The 19,055-nt window shown below is 20.8% G+C and overlaps 3 protein-coding genes across 3 annotated transcripts; 2 read left to right on the plus strand and 1 right to left on the minus strand.

The window, feature by feature from the left end:
* Positions 1-2,574: 2,574 nt before the first annotated feature.
* On the plus strand, positions 2,575-3,911 carry PGO_073420 (variable surface protein; the record flags this gene model as incomplete). Its single annotated transcript, XM_028687215.1, has 3 exons — positions 2,575-2,619; positions 2,763-3,623; positions 3,750-3,911. The coding sequence occupies 3 exons, from the start codon at positions 2,575-2,577 to the stop codon at positions 3,909-3,911; spliced, it is 1,068 nt and encodes a 355-aa protein (XP_028543016.1).
* A 2,866-nt stretch (positions 3,912-6,777) lies between these two features.
* On the minus strand, positions 6,778-7,823 carry PGO_073430 (variable surface protein; the record flags this gene model as incomplete). The annotated part of the gene is made up of 3 exons (XM_028687216.1): positions 6,778-6,924; positions 7,061-7,576; positions 7,797-7,823. 3 exons carry the CDS (start codon positions 7,821-7,823, stop codon positions 6,778-6,780), a joined length of 690 nt encoding a protein of 229 aa, XP_028543017.1.
* Positions 7,824-15,204: 7,381 nt separating this feature from the next.
* PGO_073440 (variable surface protein) lies at positions 15,205-16,841 on the plus strand (the record flags this gene model as incomplete). Its single annotated transcript, XM_028687217.1, has 3 exons — positions 15,205-15,234; positions 15,377-16,582; positions 16,677-16,841. 3 exons carry the CDS (start codon positions 15,205-15,207, stop codon positions 16,839-16,841), a joined length of 1,401 nt encoding a protein of 466 aa, XP_028543018.1.
* Between the last annotated feature and the right edge of the window lie 2,214 nt (positions 16,842-19,055).

Raw genomic sequence — 19,055 nt, forward strand, 5'->3', positions numbered from 1 at the left:
GGAGATTAGAAAAATAGCAAAGCGTTACATATTCATTTGGGAAAAATGCTTGGGATGAAATTCTCACCCGGTCACTAAAATAAGATTACATAAATGGAAAATAAAAAAAAAAAAGGAGAACACCTTATAGTTATTGAAAAATAACTAAGGTAAAACATAGAACTGAAGTGAAAGGAATTTACCCTACTGTAGAAAATACATAAGAGGGGTACATCTTCCACCACGAACTATTTCATGGATAAGTGTCATAAACACAATTTATCTATTCCATTTATATATAATATATATGAAATCATTACATATGCTGTTTCATGTGAGCATGTTCATTTTATTGAATATGTAATTATTTAAAACTTTTAATTCACATTGACGCCCCTGTAAGAAAAATAAATTGTTACATTTCTATGGTTTATTATTGTTTCTTATTCTTTAACAAATTGGTAGCATATAGGTAGTTTCTATGCCAAATATGAGTAAAAAAGAAAAAATGAAATATGTGTCAAGGGGCACTGGTAGTTAATATTACCAAAAAGCACCAGTTTTATAAGTGCATCAGAAGTTGCGAAAAAGTAGTAAAAATTTGTTAGACAAATTTATGAACGTATTTGTGGATTTTCAGAGGAATATTTAATAAAATATGATTTATATTAATTTCATGAAAATTTGGATTTAAATTTTTCTTTCTTTATTATGTAGCATGATATATATATATATATATATATATATTAGGTATTTATTTAGATCTATCTTTTTTCCTGAATGTCATTTATGTAACTATATGCCACCCTAGATATTTTTTGAGCAAAGTATAGCTATTATGTTTAATACAATAACATATGATAATCCATTTTTTTTTTTTTTTTACGTTTTATTTATCTGGTTTTGTCCTTTCCCATTTTTATGGTTATCTACATGGTGGTTATTCACATTTTAATGGTTTTGTCATTTATACCATTTGTTTAAACATTAATTTATTGTTCTACATTTATAACTTGACACAACCTATTATATTCCCTACGTAAGCTGCACAAATATTTGAGTAAGGATTTATTTTTTAATTTGGGGAAGGTTTAATCGTACACTATTTTGCTTAACAATTTATCACCCTAATTTACTCTCCATTTTTTAAATTTAGTTGGAATTGAATCGCCCTTCGTTTTAATTAAAGTTAATAATTAAAATATTGTCAAATAAATGAAAAACCTTTAAATACTCATTTGGATTGTAATTAATACAAAGGGTATATTACGCATGTATATTAATAATGAAAGGCTTTTACTTAAATAATATGCCGAAAAGTGATGTTAAAAACGTAATTAAAAAATGATGAAATAAAACAACATAAATTTTATTCTACAATACTATATTATTCTCTGAATAAAGCATTTATATATTATTCACGATTTTTGGATAACATACTACAATGAATTGCAGAAATTTTTATATAACCCATATGTTTAGAAACTTTAAATGGGGGTCCAAAACTTACATATTAAAATGTAGCGTAATAACGATATTATACTTCATAACATTTTAAATGTGTAAAAATAGTAAAATTTTGCTTGGAAAAAAATATTTCTCCATCATATATGCTAAATAAAATGTAAAACTGTAACCTTGATTAATATATTATATACATTTTGAATATGATAAATTTAAATGGCATTTCAAGGGACATTCCGTTAATAGTATTCCATTATTTTTATGTTATTTGATAAGAATATATCATTTATAATAAAATTTTGAAATTCCAATATGTGCATTCTATAGAATAAATTAAATATATAGTGTGATGCAAAACGTTTTTTTTTACTTGTAGATTAAGGAGGAGAGAAGTTTGAATACTTTGCAATGAAAATATATAATATATTCTAATAAATTAAGAAAAAAAAAAATATATTAATGATAAATAAATTACATTTATATAGTGTATTCTTATGAAATTTTCTTATTTAACAGGAATTCTTACTTATGCATTTTAATAATGTGGAATGTAATTATTTATGCATGGCAGGATATTTTATAATTTAGTGTTATATTCTTATATTACTAGACCACACATTAATCGATACTTTTTAATAATATCGATTTGAAAATAAAAAAGGAGTATTTATTATTAGAGTGAAATAATAAATATATGAACATGTATCACTTCAAATTTTATAATTTAAAGCAAAAAGGAGAAAATTATGTGAATAATTCCCCAAATGCCTATTCAGAATAATGTAAATAATTTTTCGCATAAGTACCTTATAGCATAATAATTTTTCACATTTAAATTTTTTATTTTATAAAATTATATGTTTTTATATAATTGTACTTTTTTTTAAGAGTTAATACACATATGAACTTCCATAACATTCGACATATATATTCTCTTTCTACGTCATTTTAATGATAATACTATAAATAAAACATTAGCTATAATTAAAAAATACACTACTATGGAATATAAATTTACATTTAAAAAATTAGTATAAAATGATTATTTATTTTATTAGTGTATTATAGAATTACATTTTTTACTTATGAATATTCGTATATTGACGGATCACACGGTTTTGTTTAATTAGCATGTCTAATGAAAGTGAAAATATTTTAACAAACTTATGTAATGATGTATGTTTACGTTTGTCATTAAAATGTTTTTTAATATATTATTATTAAAATATAATGCATTTCATAAAACATAATTATAAACATTTTATTAAAGGAAAGTATTTTAACATTTTTATAATAAATACATTTTACATGCATTTCAGAATGGGGATTTTAAAGTGTTGCCCTCGTGTATGAAATATAAAAAATTGGATGAAGAAAATAATATAAACGCGTGTGAAGAGGAATGTAAAAAATGCAAAGAAGATATCTGTAAAGAATGTAAAGAGTGTAAAGAATGTATAGAATGTAATCAAGAAAATTATAAGGAAACATGTGAAAAAATTTGTCATAGATTGATAAAATTGTCCACTATTCTGAGCGATGAAAGTAGTTTAGGTAACCGCTGTTCATATTTTAATTACTGGACATATGAACAATTATGGAAAAAATATAACAGTTCTAGTAGTTCTAATTCAAGCACTCAAATAAATACTTGTGTTCTTAATGCATTACATAAGTTAATTTGGAGTATTAATGAAAGTGATAATGTAAAGAATAATCCTTGCTACTTTTATTTTGATGGGACATTCAGTGACTGGAAAAATGAGAAATACTTGCATGATTATTTTAAAAATCATGATCATATTAAAAGTAATGGCGGTTCTAATAATGATGAAAGTAAATATTGTAAATATGTTACTTCTATTTTGACATTATATGAAAAATATTCAAGTTATTGTTGTACATATTTTTTCTTCGGACATTACTGGGATCATTGTCCAAATTTTTATAAGTGCAATAAAGATTATAGTCCTTATAAACTGCTAAATAAATTAAAGTGTCATGGTGAATTGCCTCCATACCCAGAAAAATTAGTACAATCATCAGCCATTGACTTTTATGTTATACTTAAAAGTCAAATGAGTAAATTTAAAAAATTAACATACGATTCTTTCTACGTTACAACATCAATTTTATTTACTGTTTTAGCAATATTCTATCTCATTTTTTTATTTTACAAAGTAAACAATGATATGATTTTTTAATGTACATCTGATACATATGATTGTATTATATATAATGTATGAATTAAAAATATAAGGAATAAAAGTATTAGATATTTCTTTTATTACCGTTATTTTTCCTAGTTTACACCTTTAGGATCATTTATTGATAGGAAATCACATAAGAAAAAGCAAATAAAAAATAATTTTCAGGAAAACTCTAAACAGAAATTACCATCTAGGAAGTTGCAACGGGGACACGGGAATGATCGAAAAAAAAAAATCTATATATCTTATAATTCTTAATGAGAGGATTATGTCGAACTAATTCAAGAAAATATATTGAAGATTTCTATAATGCCATAAGAGATATATTTATATATCCTATAATGTATATTTTTTTATACAAATTAAAAATGTAGGTGCGATCATATTTAACAAAATATTAATTTAACTTTGACAGTTTTTCGTTTATTTATATTATTGTTATTATTATTATTCATTTTTTTTTCTTTTTTTTATTTTTATACGTAGAAAAATATTTTTATGTAAAATTTTCACTTTTTTGATTGCATATTTGTTTTATAAAGTCAGTTATATTTTTTCTTTTATTACTATATTCTATTTTTAATGATTAATATTAATTTTAAGGGAAAATTGAAAAGAAATTTATTTTTATGTTCATCAATTTATGTTACATTATTAAAACTTAATAAATATATATATATGGGATATGATATCTACATTTGTTATAAGCATTAACAGAATTTCATTGTTAATGTTAAAAAAAAAATATATTTTTTATATTTTCTTTTATATATAATATAATAGAAAGGATGATTTCTAATAAGAAGTTTTTTTTATAATTAAATACACAGAAAATATGATATTCCTATTAGTTTATTTTTTTATATATTATTGTGTGAAAAAATATGTTTCATATTCCATGTATTTAAGTTGAAGGTCATAGAAAAATAATTTCGGATAAACATATTAATAAAAAAAATATTATTTGGAATTAAGTTTATATCCTCCTTTTTACTCATTCAGCATTTGAAGATGATTATTACTTATATAATATAATTCAATATTTATTACACCTTACAGTTTTATGAATTGTTAGATAGATTCTCATACAATTTACATAGTTCGAAAAATTATAAGAGTGACAAGGCAAAATTGATGTAATCATATACTGTCATATTTGTATATAAGTTTTTGAATAAATTAAATTCATTATTATTTTATATCTACTATCCACCATATGAATTATTATATAATTTTTTTATTAATTTTACATTTTTGACATAAAATATACGTGTAAAAATAATACTGTAAATTATATATTATGAATCGTTTTATAAGCATGAATTAACATTCCTTTATTTGCACATTAAATTGTTATTTTATAGATATTATTCGATATTCATGAATCTACTTTACATGTACTCTTTCAACACTTAAGTATTTGTGTACTTTATTTGTTTGGATTATTAATCATTATTTTTCTACATTATAAAATATTCGAAAGATATAAATGTAATTTTATATTTATGTAGTTAAGATTTATGCATGTAGATTAAAATTAATAATGATTGCATATGCTGAATTAAGTAGATGCTGTAACAGCTTTGAGACTAATCATATGCTTGTCCTACTTTATTTTTTTTTTTCATAATTAAAAATGTATAAATATAATATAAAAATATTTTTATGTATATAATTCATTTTTTTATGATATATTGTAATTAATTTGTTTGTAGATGTAGGGGTTTATATTGTTTATGAAAACACAATTTATTATAATTGTTATATTTTTTTTGATAATAATTTAGATCATTTCGAATATTACCAATAATGGTGATATTTGGAAATATATTCGAAAATATTTCCATTGATCAAATGTATTATTAGTTCTAAAACTGAAAAAAACCATATATCATAAATACTTTAATTAAGTTATTTTTTAAAAAATACAATATATGTTATTGTATATATTATAAACTAAAAGAAATAAGGTTTTTACATTTATTTTTAATGATATAATGGATGTAACATAGGTTATATTCTGTATAATTTACAGTTTCTAGATCATAGAAATTGTAAACAATAAGAAAAAGACACTACATAAAATATTTGTAGTAATTATATTGTATTTTTATGTTTAAATATATACTAATGAACATAGAATTTAAATAATAAAGATTATAGTAAATTTATTAATAAAGAAAAATATATTTCTATAGCTATTTATATACTTCTAAAGAATCAGACCCCTGAAAGATTATTGAAATATAGAAATAAAATTTAAATTTATGAAGATTACACTTAACATATTTTTTCTATATAATTGGAATATTTTCTTTTACTTTCTATTTTACAATATGGTAATTATTCTTTATCATTTAAAATATATAGCATTTTATTAAAATTAGCTTTACTGAAATATTCGTTTTTGCTAAAGAGACGTATAACACATATCCTATTTTTTTTTATTATTATTTATGTATTTCTTTACTGCTTTCTGAAAAATGTTACTCAAAAAGAGAAATAAACAAGAAAAAATTAAACAATTTTTACATGAAGGCAATAAAAAATTTATAAGGGAATAAATAAAATTTAATTATTTTTAATTATTTAATATAAATGTTGAATATAGCATATAGACGGGTTATCTATACATACATTAATGTTATATATAAAATTATGCGATGATGTCTTAAAATTTTCAAATAAATAATTTTATTTAAGACATATAAGTAAATGACAAATATATATAATAATATTTTTACATATTATTTATAAACACGATGCAACGACAATTGCTACATAAATTTAAAATTAGGTTAACGAATTATAATAAAATTAGTGCAAAATATAATATACAGAACGAACTGATTTTTTAACCAAATTAAATAAACACATTTATTTTTAATTCACTCGATTTTCCTTTTACAGGATTATTCAAAATTGTTGTACACTGATTTTTTTTTTGCATAATTTTCTATTTTACGTGATTTGACATTTTGTTTTAAGGTCAGTTTTTTTTACGCTCACATTAATTTTAATTACACTTCACAATTTATATAGTTAAGAAATACACTATTTTATTTTATATAATATAATGTCAAATCTTCTACATTGAGACATATATTAATTAATAGTTAGTTCTTTACAAATATAGTATATTAATACATTCGTTTTCTGAATATATTTCCAAATCTTCTTTGTTTTCTAAGGGGAGTACACGCTTCAAACATTTCCTTAAAAATCTACTCTTATTATATTTATCACTAAAAAATCTTTTGATCTTAGTATACTAGAATTAGAATTTTAATTAATAGAATATACTACATGTATAAATAATTTTAGTGAAATTAAAACGAAATTAGCCCATTCGTTTATTACGAAATACTAAAAATATTTTATAACAAAATTTATATTACATTAAATACAAAAAAGTAGCTAAGAGTAATTATTATTATAACTGTAAAACATATGGAAAAAATAGCACTTTTTGGTGATGAAACAGGAGAAGCAATTTTCCCTAATGATGTTGAAACAGAATTTAATGGTGATGAATCAGGGCACTCAATTTTAGTAGGTTTGCATTTACACTTATCATTTGTTATGCTCTCCCTTGTTAGCAACTGTTCCAATGTAGCGATAATATGATCTTCCCATAATTTTTTTTTTTCACAGTGTATATTATTAGGATTATATCCTTTTTTTTTTTCTTCTAGCCATTCATGGAAATAAACGCATATTTCATAATTTTGCAGAGATTTAATGATAATGGAAAGGCTATTAAGGAAATTGATCCTCATAAAACACCATATGTTATATAATTCAGGATCTTTAATCTTCAGTGAATCTGTTTGTTGACAGTACATATTTTCATAAGTGTTTATATCTGCATCATTCCATATTGAAATACATTCCTCTTTACTTGGAAATTTCTGGTTTGATGACTATAAAAAATGTTATTAATGAATATATATAGAAATAGGAAATTTAAGTGGTTATTTAAATCATCGAAAGGTAATTATATATATTATAATTTATTTATATATGAAACTATATAAACAAAAAAATTTTATTGTTATTATAACCATAGTAAATATATAAGGATTTTGATTTCAAGTTTTGGATGTGGGGTCAACTGATAACGCTTTATTTTTATGTTTTAACTAGTATTGTCAATATTTCAATATTCATTTATCTCTTTGTTATATGCTGTAATTAATAAATGTATAATTTCTTACTCCATGAAATTATGTAAATGGTTGTTGGTATTTTATTCTGTATTATATATAGAAATGAAATATATATTTTTTTTTATACTTTTAGTAATAGATGTTTAATTATTATACACTTCACAATGTTTTAGTATATATTCTGAATACATTATACATTAAATCATGTACTATAAATAATATTATTTACTATATTTTTATTTTTTACCTATTACAAGGTTATTTAATATATTTTATACATTTTGTATTAGTTAATTTTTGTTTGTTAATTTTTTTTAAAAAAATTATGCATTCATATGAGAATTTCATATTTTTTTTTGATACATAGATGCATTTTTCTTTTTTTTTCAATATATATTTTTATTGATATGTATTATCTATTATTAGATTTAATTATACTATAATGATTTAACGTAATTATTGGAGATGATTTATGTATATATATTCACTTTTTAACCATCACAATATATATAACAATTTATTTTATTTTTTTCTTTTATGTAACTTTTTATGCTCTTTTACTTATACTATTAAAACATATACATATTTGCATTAAGTATATAAAATAGTATAATTATTATTAGTTTTTCATGAGCTATCGGTGATATATTATATAAATATATGTAGAACTCTAATACCATAATGTAATAATTTGTAATATTTTACAAATTATATCTTGATTTATAAGAAGATAAGTATTTTATACATATATTTTTTTTAAATGATTTTTCTATTGGATGCACTAAAATAAATATATAACCTTTATTTTAAAAATATGATTATCTGAAATATACATAGTATAAATATTTTTATTTATTTTGTTCATGAAATGTAAGCACACATAAAAGTAAAACCACATATATATCCTCATATAAATCGTGTATAATATTTTATAAATTCAAATTACATTATATATATCATACCTAAAAAAGTTATTAAGTTAAGCCCAGTTAACCACATTTTTTGGAACTGAATATTGAATAACTTAATAAAAGGGAAATAAATAGAAATCATTTATATATTGAATAATATTTTTTTATATTTCTGTTTACACATATATATTAGAATGATATGTTATAATTTGTATATGTATTTTTTTTGTAATATGATATATCAAAACATAATAAAAGTTGATAATTGACACAAAATTTTAATTTTCATAATTATAGAAGTGATTTTATTTATAAAATACATAATGCATTTAATAATAATACCATTCATACTTTTAATAATATTTATACAATGTCAAATATAATGGAAGCAATAAATGTATATAATTCTTTTGTTTTCCTGAGACTAATGATCTCATGAAACATACAGTATAACATAAGATGCGAGCGGAAAAGTTTAATTAGAAAATAAAAAGAACAGAATTCATAATTAATTTCGCAGGTTTAGAATAAATATAGTGAGAATCCTTTACCTCTATATGTTAGTCACAGATAACGGATGTAAAAATTATCTTGATACAACATATGCTAATGCATCACTTGAGAAAATTTTACCAGTAGTTATCTCATCTTATAAAGGATAATATAACAATATAAAACAAATATTCATGTTAATCATAATTTATATATTATATATCCATACTACATTAACAAAATTATTTGTGTATACTTTTGAATAATATTACAAATATTTATGAGTAGATTACATGCTTTTGATTACATATATGCATATGAACAGTAAGAAAAATATACATATATATATATATATATATATATATATATATATATATATATAATAATATAACTAACGAATTATTAATGAATAATTTTTAACACTTACAAAAGGAAATACAAAATGATGTATATTACATTTTTTATAATTCTTTAGTGTGCTTCTAAATAAGGTTTAAAAAGTAATGACACTATAAATAAAACTTTTAATATTATGAATAATATATAATGTTCAATTAAAAGAGAAAATAAAATAAATTTTCTATATTAAAAATGCATCATAGATCTAACGTATTAATAATATGCATGCATAGATAGAATGTGACGGAAACTCTGGATAGACCCAATATCATCAAGAGAATATAGAATAAATAGACAGTTACAATTTTTTATAATTTATTTCTACCATATAGGTGATGATAATGCGCCAAAAAGTATGATTTTACAGCAAAAATTACACAGAACAACTAAATAAGAGGATATAAAACGTTTTATGTATTAGCGTTTATTCAATAATTTCTTTAGTCTTGTGGAACATATTTAACTTTTTTATATGAAAATTGAGATAACACTTTTAGTTGCATTTATAATATATATTTCGTATTTTCTTCTATGCAAAATTTATAATGTCACGTTTTTAATGAAATAAATATAGAAAATTTCTATATTTTATTCTTCCTTTTAGTTTGTTTCACTACGGCACTTTTATAAATTGATCAAAAGGAATTATAATTTTCTGAAAAAGGTTAAATTCGATTAATACGTACAATAGTATTTTTATATTAATTTTCCTATAAAATGATTACTAACTACGCTTATCATTTAGTATGTAATGTTTAAGCATATTGTAATATCTACTGTTAATATAGGGAAATTTTTTAAGAGAACAAAGCGGTTTCTACATATATTATTATTTATTTTAATTATGAGAATATAACTCATTTTTATCATGTATTTATATCCATATTTATCATTAGTGAATTTTTTTGGAGTTTTAATATTAGATATATAATCAAAAATTATTTTGCATTATATTCATGTACGTATACTGTTTAAATTTGTATATTTTTCATGAAGAATGAAGTGCTTCATTTATATATATAATTTTATTGTTTTACAGAATTCAATTTATATTATGATAAATATATTATATTCCTTTTCAAATCTTTTATTTTAGTAAATACATAAATGCTAAAATTATAATTGTAAGATACTTTCTGATATGTGCTATAATTAGAGTGAATAGAAAATTTAACAAGAAAGAAGTCTATAATTAATACAGCTTATAAGATTTGACATAATAAATAGAATATTCACAATATGTTAGAATGTTTCTTTTTATGAAAAAATTATTAATCCATATGAAATTTGCATAAATGTGAATGAAATTCTCAGATATTTATTAAAGAATAGTTGGTTAAGAGAAAAAAATATATAATAGTTATAATCAAAGGAAGACGATATATATAAATAATAGAAAATGAGATATTAATAGAATACTGAATTAAAGATGCTTCCTTTCTTTTTTATTCATCATATATCATGTTTTATTATATCAGGTTTTTAATAATTATAAATATATTTGTTTTTTATAAATTAAAACTAGATGCCACATTTTCGAAGTTGTGAAGAAAATTGACGATGTAATAGAATTTTACTTTTATTAAAAGGCATATTTAAAAATAATTCTTTGCTTTTTTTGGCAAACATTTATTATATATATTAAAATGATTATAAACTGCTTATTCTTTTTGGTTATATTGTATCCAGGGATATAATAAAGTAAAAAGAAGGAACATAATTTTAAGAAAATTTTTCATATATTTATTTTATTAAACTAAATTTTCAAATAAATATATTTTTTATTAAGATGATAATCATGAATTCAATATTAATATAAATTATATTTTATTATATACACAAAAAATCTTTAGGTGTGATACATGTTCCTAAACAAAACCATTGAACATAACCTACTAAATAAAAAGAATAAGGTCCTATTAGATGGATATTATTTATCTTCTTTTTTTATATAATCATATAATAAGATGTAGAATTTATTTTTTGCTTGTTAATAAATTTTTTTAGCATATTTTTGTTTTATATTTATTTGAGAATATTTGATGCTGTTCTGTTATTCGATATTTCCAAATAAAGACATATTGTACATTTTTTTAATATACTGGACTATCATATATTTTTAATGAGAACAATAATAATCATTTTCTTTTTGTATAAAATGTAATTTCTAAATATCATCATAGTGTTAATGACAATTAAACTACAGTTACTGATTGCATATGGTTAATATGTAATAGACTTATATCTAACGTTGTAGTAATTATTTGATATGCATTTTTTTAATCAATTTAAATTTGACAGATAATAAATTATTAGATACTTCATTATAGGAAGTACATTTATATTTTCGTTTACATGTATGAATTTATTTTATCATGGTGCAAAATATATATATCATGTATAAAATTTGAGGTAACATTTCAGAAATAATCATATACAGTTTTATTATTATAATATGTACAATTATTATTAAAACTATTCATCATATGAATATTCTTCATATGTACTTACATTTTGTGTTAATATCATGATGTAGATCATTGATAACTAAATGGAAGCAGCAATATTAATCATATCAAAATTAAGAGGAAATTCTTTTTACTCATAACTAATATCAAAAATTAACCGAGAATCTTTCGTGATACCTGACGATATTACGCAATCTTAATTTTTTCTACATTTTTTCACCCATATACGAATATTTTTCTCTGAATTTTATATTATATGGTGTATATTATAAGTTTAGAAACTTTGAAATATAATATCATAATTGATTTATTCATGCTTTTCCTAGTTACGATAACCTGGATAAACAAAGATTAAGGCAAATATGACATTGTTATTATGAGGTGTATGAATATTCACAATATTATAATTACAAAATAATGATTCTTAATAATTGTAGGATAAATTTTCCCTTTTTTTAATGATATTTTTATTAATGGCAAAAAAAACAACATTTCATAAAATATAAATTATTATATTTGTATAATAAAACTTATTATCTTAATAATGTATTTTTATTATAAAATATAGCAAGGAGTTGAGACATATTTCTATGTTTTCTAAAATCTTCTACATAAAATTTCCAGAAGATATGATATATGAATCTTAATTTATTAATTTTTAAACTATGTGTCTTATGATGTAATTTTAGCTTATGAAATATTTAATATGATGTATATAATAAATATAATTTGTTTACCTATCAATTATGCTTTCAGTATATATTTATAATATGAAAGTATAATACTTTTGTACTTATTTTATAAAATAAGAATTAAGATATAAATCAAATGAATTTTTCTTTCTATATAAAAAATTTGTTTTTTTTTCTGTGAAAGCTATTTGGAATATTTAATAAATCTTCAAAAAACAACAACACAATAATAAAAATTTATAAACACATAAAAATTGTTTAATGTATACTGAACTGAAAATTAAAAAAAATCATATAATTTTAATTATATATTATTACATAATTCCATTTCATATATGAAAGACTATTTGAATGGAATATGAATTTATAGATAGAAAAAATCTCGCAAGTATAATGGAGATATTTTTAATACTCTTTAAGAAAAAGTAAATTATTTTAATTAATTAAGAAATATTAAAATAGCGTATATGTATTCATAAGTGTCTTTTTCTCAATATAATATAACATTACGAAATGTTTGAAGCATGTGAATCTTAATTCTGGAAATCAGATATTATTTATTACTCTATATTATAATAAAAATGTAAAAAATATATATGCTTTCACGGAATGTTATCTTTAGCTTACATATACTATATTCTTGATTTTCTAGGATATTATTTTTATTGTAAAATAATAATTTATATTATGTATTTAATGTGACACATGTTATCTGTAATTTTACATTTTTTTATTTTGTACAAAAGACATTATATAGTAATATATTCACTCATATATATTACTATTTAATAACATGTTGTATTATACATTAATATAAGGCATAGCAAACGTAAACTTTACAAGATATTATTTATATTTACTCCTTCATTATATTTTACAATGCATTAAATTATTAGCTGTTTAGTACTATACAATTAAGAGTTTCAAAAAAGTAATAATTTATTTGGAATTAAATAATTTTTTACGAAATTATTATATTAATATAATGCACAAAATTTTAAAATAAATTTGCATTAATTTAAAATTTAAAATATCTTTAATATATATGATAAGTAAAAATATAACATATTATTTTAAAATTATTCCATCATAAAATTAATATTTTCACATTATGAATTATATTTTCGTTAAAATATCAATGTAAATCAAGATTTATATTCTATCTCGCTTTCATTCAATATTAGATTTCAAATATAGTTTATAAATTTTTTTTTTTTATATATAATCATTAAAAAAAATATATTGCGTAGAACATGAATAATCTCGTTTACAGTAATATTTTATAATCATTTAGTTTATGATGCTATATTTTAGAATATATTTAAATAATACACAAAATGTGGTGAACATATAGATAAAAATACTTATGTTATTTTGTAAAAAGTGTATATATATAAATATTTTAATTATTTAAACATAATCTATTAAATTGATATATAAGAAAATAAATTTTTTTACATGTTTGTAGTTATGAAAACTAATGATACTTGTTTATTTACATCTCTATTTATATGTTTATTTTAAGGGATTGAGATATAAGTAGTGCACGAGATGTAAAAAAATTTATGAATTATGTTGTTTATGAAATTCAAATGGAAATGTATAATATGATTAATAAGAAAAAATGTGTGTGAAATGTATATAATTAAAAATTGAAATGTAATGGTGAGTACAAGTACTAGAAAAATGAAAATTTTTATCGAAATAGTTATGAACTGTGTAAAAATTTTTAAAAATCTTGTTATGTTAAACTCAAAATTATTTATGACATATGTTACATTTATATTAGTTATTCTATTAGGTTTTATGCATACTATATGAATTAGATACATCTATCAATTGTAAAATGGATTATAATAAATTATCTATTGTTGAAAAAAAAGAATAATTATTATTTATTCACATTTTATGTATTTCAAGAAATAATCCCAATACAAGCATTTGTATAGTTCCATATAATAAAATAATATATATTTTTATTCATTTAATACAATAACACAAGTAATATAGATAAAATAAAATAATGAAAAAATGGGTAAACTCTATATCTGATCACTCAAAACTAAACACTAAGGAACAATCTATTATTAAAACAGATAATTAGTTCATTTATATTTTTATGGCTACAAAATAATATACTTTTTAATGTATAATAGTACTTCTTATACGAGGAATAATTAGTACCTTATATATTATTTCATTACTATATAAATATTGTTCTTATATTATTCTATTTCTAATATTATATATAAAACCATGGCTACGACTAAGGACTATGCCACTAGGGAGTATTCAAAATAATTTAAAAACTTAGAAAAAAATATTATATAAATTGTTAGTATATAATAGAATTAGGTTTTCATTTATAAATATTCGCACAGATACATTATATATCTTTATTTATCATTTCTGGAGATCCAATGGATTATTTAGAAAAATTATGTGAAAACGTATATTTATATTTATTAACAAAAATTCATTAATAATATATTATTATAATATTATGGATTTTGTAGAACACAATATATACTAATTACTTAATGATCAACATTTTATATTTTTTATAATAAATATATTTTTTTTATATTATAGAATGTGAATTTAAATGAATTGCCTTCCTGTAAAAAATACCAAAAGTTGAAGGAAGAGATAGACGATTGCAGAATTTGTGAGAGCTATTGTGATAATTATTGTAGTAAAATGTGTTGTAATGTTTGTTGCAACGATTGCTTTATGATAGATAAAAATGTGTGTAATAGTGATTTCAGCAAAAACTGTGATAATGAATGTGATAAATATAAAAATTGTAAAGAAACGTTTTGTTGGGAAAAATTAGTAAGAAATTATAAAGATTGTAAGGAAGCCATCAATTTGGAGAAATTGTCGCAAGGTAAGATATGCGATGAAGTTATTGACACGAATAAATTATCAGAATGTAAAAATATAACTGATAAAGATAAATTATGCCAAAAACATAAAGAATGTGTAGAAGCTATTGATAACAAAATATTAAAGAATAATAATAAAAAAGCATGTAATGATATATGTAATGGATTAATAAAATCCACTATTATTCTGAAAAATGAAAATGATTTTAGAAATCATTGCTCATATCTTAGTTTTTGGGTATATGAAACTTTATGGAAAATAGATACTACTAACAGTGTACTTGATCCTTGTGCTAGTGATATATTACAGAGATTAATTTTTAGAATATCTTATAAAAACCTTGCAATGCAGAAACCTTGTTACTTTTATTTATATGGAACCTTCGAGGAATGGAAAAAAATGAAATACTTGCATGATTATTTTAAAAACCACCAACACATCATGAATAATGTTAGTTACACAGATTCTAAAAGTAAATATTGTGAATATGTTACATCTATTGTGCCACTATATAAGGATTATTTAAGACATTGCTGTACATATTTTTACCATAAGGATTATTGGGATCATTGTCCAATGTTCTTTAATTGTGATACAACATATAGTCCTTATGTACTGTTAAAGAATTTAAATTGTGAAAATCTATTAAATGATTATCCAGAAGGAATAGAATATGAATTATCTATTGATCGCTATGTTAAAGAAATAAGTAAAGAAACAGAGTCAACTAGTAATGGAAGGTTGCCTGAAAAACAAGAAAAGGAGCAACCATTAAGCATTAGTCATCATGATATAATTAATGGTTTAATTAGAGAAAATGGAAGTTTAACAAGCGACCCCCTTTATGTTACCATAGTATGTGCTTACAGTGTTTTAGGAATGTTCTTTCTTTTTTTTCTCTTTTACAAGGTAAATAATGTAATAATTTATATATATATGTAGAATAGAATTAAGTCCACAGAAATAATATATGTTTTTTTTGCATCACGATTTCTTTTATCAGTTTACACCCTTAGGACCATTGATTGATAGGAATATGCACAATAAAAAGAAAATTAAACGTAATTTTCAGGAAAATTGTAAACACAAGTTATCATCTACAAGGTTAAGGCAAGGTCAAGGAAGTGCTCGTAATAAAAGAATCAGTATAACTTATAATTCAAAATGAAAAAAATATTTCAATCTTATATTTTTCTACATAGCGGAGTATTATAATATATTACAGCTATACACACACGTATCTCATATAGGACACATTTTAGCGTCGGACAAAAAAATAGACGTAGGAATATTTTAACAAAAAAATGTGTTTATATTATGAATATATTATTTCGTTTTTACATTTTTATTTTAAGTTTATATTTTTTTTGTATTTATGGAGAACAATTATAATATAAAATATTTATTTTTTGGATTATACAAGTTAATTTTATAAAATACATTTCGTTTTTTGTTTTATTATTATATTTATGTTTTAATTATTACACTTCATTTTAAGCATAAATATGAAAAATGATTTTATTTCTGCGTTATTATATTTTCGTTATGCTGTAATAATAAAGACAATAGATACAAAGAGATCATACCTCTGAGTTTATTTCAATATATTAATGAAGTAGAATGAAATTCTTAATTTATACTTTGTTGAAACCTTAATATTAAGACGAAGCTAGAATTAAAAATTAATATTAAGATGAGACAGAATTCACTAATTATGTTTTTCATTAATATGCAATATTGTCGAAGATATGCATTGATGAAGATGGCATTCCAACATAACATACTATGTAAATTTTATCAGATTAGGCATCTTTTATTTTTAATAAAACGAAAAACATTTTACATATTATCATAATTTATATTACAACACTTTGTTATATTTAAATTAAATTACTATGCTTGAGATATTCCTTTTTTTAAAAAAATATAACATAGTGTTCTTTTCAGGAATATGAATTTTGATTAAATAAAATATAATGTAGAAGAAAATGACAAATATGTATTAGAAAAGCAAAAAAAATTAGTTGGAAATTTTAGGAAAATTATACTTCTAGTGCTTTAGTCCGGAGCGATGCGAGATATTCTCCCAAATGGGAATATTTATATTAATAAAAACGATAGTTTGAAATAATTAAGAATTTCTGTCTTTTGAGGAATATTTAATAACATTAATGAATGATTAATGGTACAATAATAATTCTATTAGTGGAACATAATAATGTGAAATTATTCTGAATCATTTATTGAAGAAAAATTCTAAAAACATTATGACACATAAAATTATATATTAATGTATGATGTCAGATACAACAATTAGTGTATATTTTAGGGGAAATCGACAAAAAATATTATTGTTTTACTCATCATAGTTATGCACAATATTAAACTTTGATAATTCAGTAGACTAAGATTCATTTATTGATGATTAAAAAGACATAATTCATGTATAGAAACACGTAAGCATTGCATTGTAAGCTACACCAGAAGAAAGGTTAAAGTCAATAAAAAATACATTATTAATGTTATAAAAAAAGTGTTCGTACTAAATATTTTCTACAAGTTCAATTTGTTTGAGGCACGTAAGACGCATTACCATAGTAGTGGCAAAAAAAAAAAACTAATTTAAAATTTTTTTTTTCTCTTATTTAAAGCATATTTACGTTAATTCGAAATGATAATGCATTGACACTTCACTAAAAATATTAATGAAAAGTGTGGAAATTACAAGACAAACAAAAAATTATATATAAAGTTTTAAAATTATTCTCCTCTTTTTAGATTTTATTTTCAAATTGAGAACAAAAATTGCTCGTCATTTTATTATAATTTATATGCAATGTAAAAATAGGAGAATATTTTATTCTTAAAAGTTTTTTCTTTATTTTTTCTGAGTGAAAATAAGTTATTAATGATAATAATAAATTATTCATAAAAAAAAGATGTTTTATAAGCCACTTGTAATTTAATATGTGCATATTGTACTGAAGAAAGTTTCTTTTTTTTTTTTTTATTTTGGTGATTGAGTTTTTAAGAGTGTTGCAATGCAAAATATATCATCTATCAGAGTTAACATGATTTATCCACCTGAGAACACAGAAATTAATAGTCTACATAAAAGGATTTTATATTTTTTTAAGGTATTTATAAAAATGTCAGTATTCGTACTTTCTAAAAGTGCATAAATAATATAATATTTTCATAACTTAATTAATTTATTAATTTTTCTTAAGTGAAATAATAACAGGAACGAGGAAAATTATTTTATTTCCCACAAAATATAAAGGATTTAGAAATAAAGGAAACTACGATTTAAACATTTCATACATGAGATAAGCTTACATTAGGTATTATAAAGTATTTTTTTTATGTGGTATATTGCATA

Source organism: Plasmodium gonderi (genome assembly GCF_002157705.1).
Source record: "Plasmodium gonderi DNA, contig: Chr07, whole genome shotgun sequence".
Lineage (NCBI taxonomy): Eukaryota > Apicomplexa > Aconoidasida > Haemosporida > Plasmodiidae > Plasmodium > Plasmodium gonderi.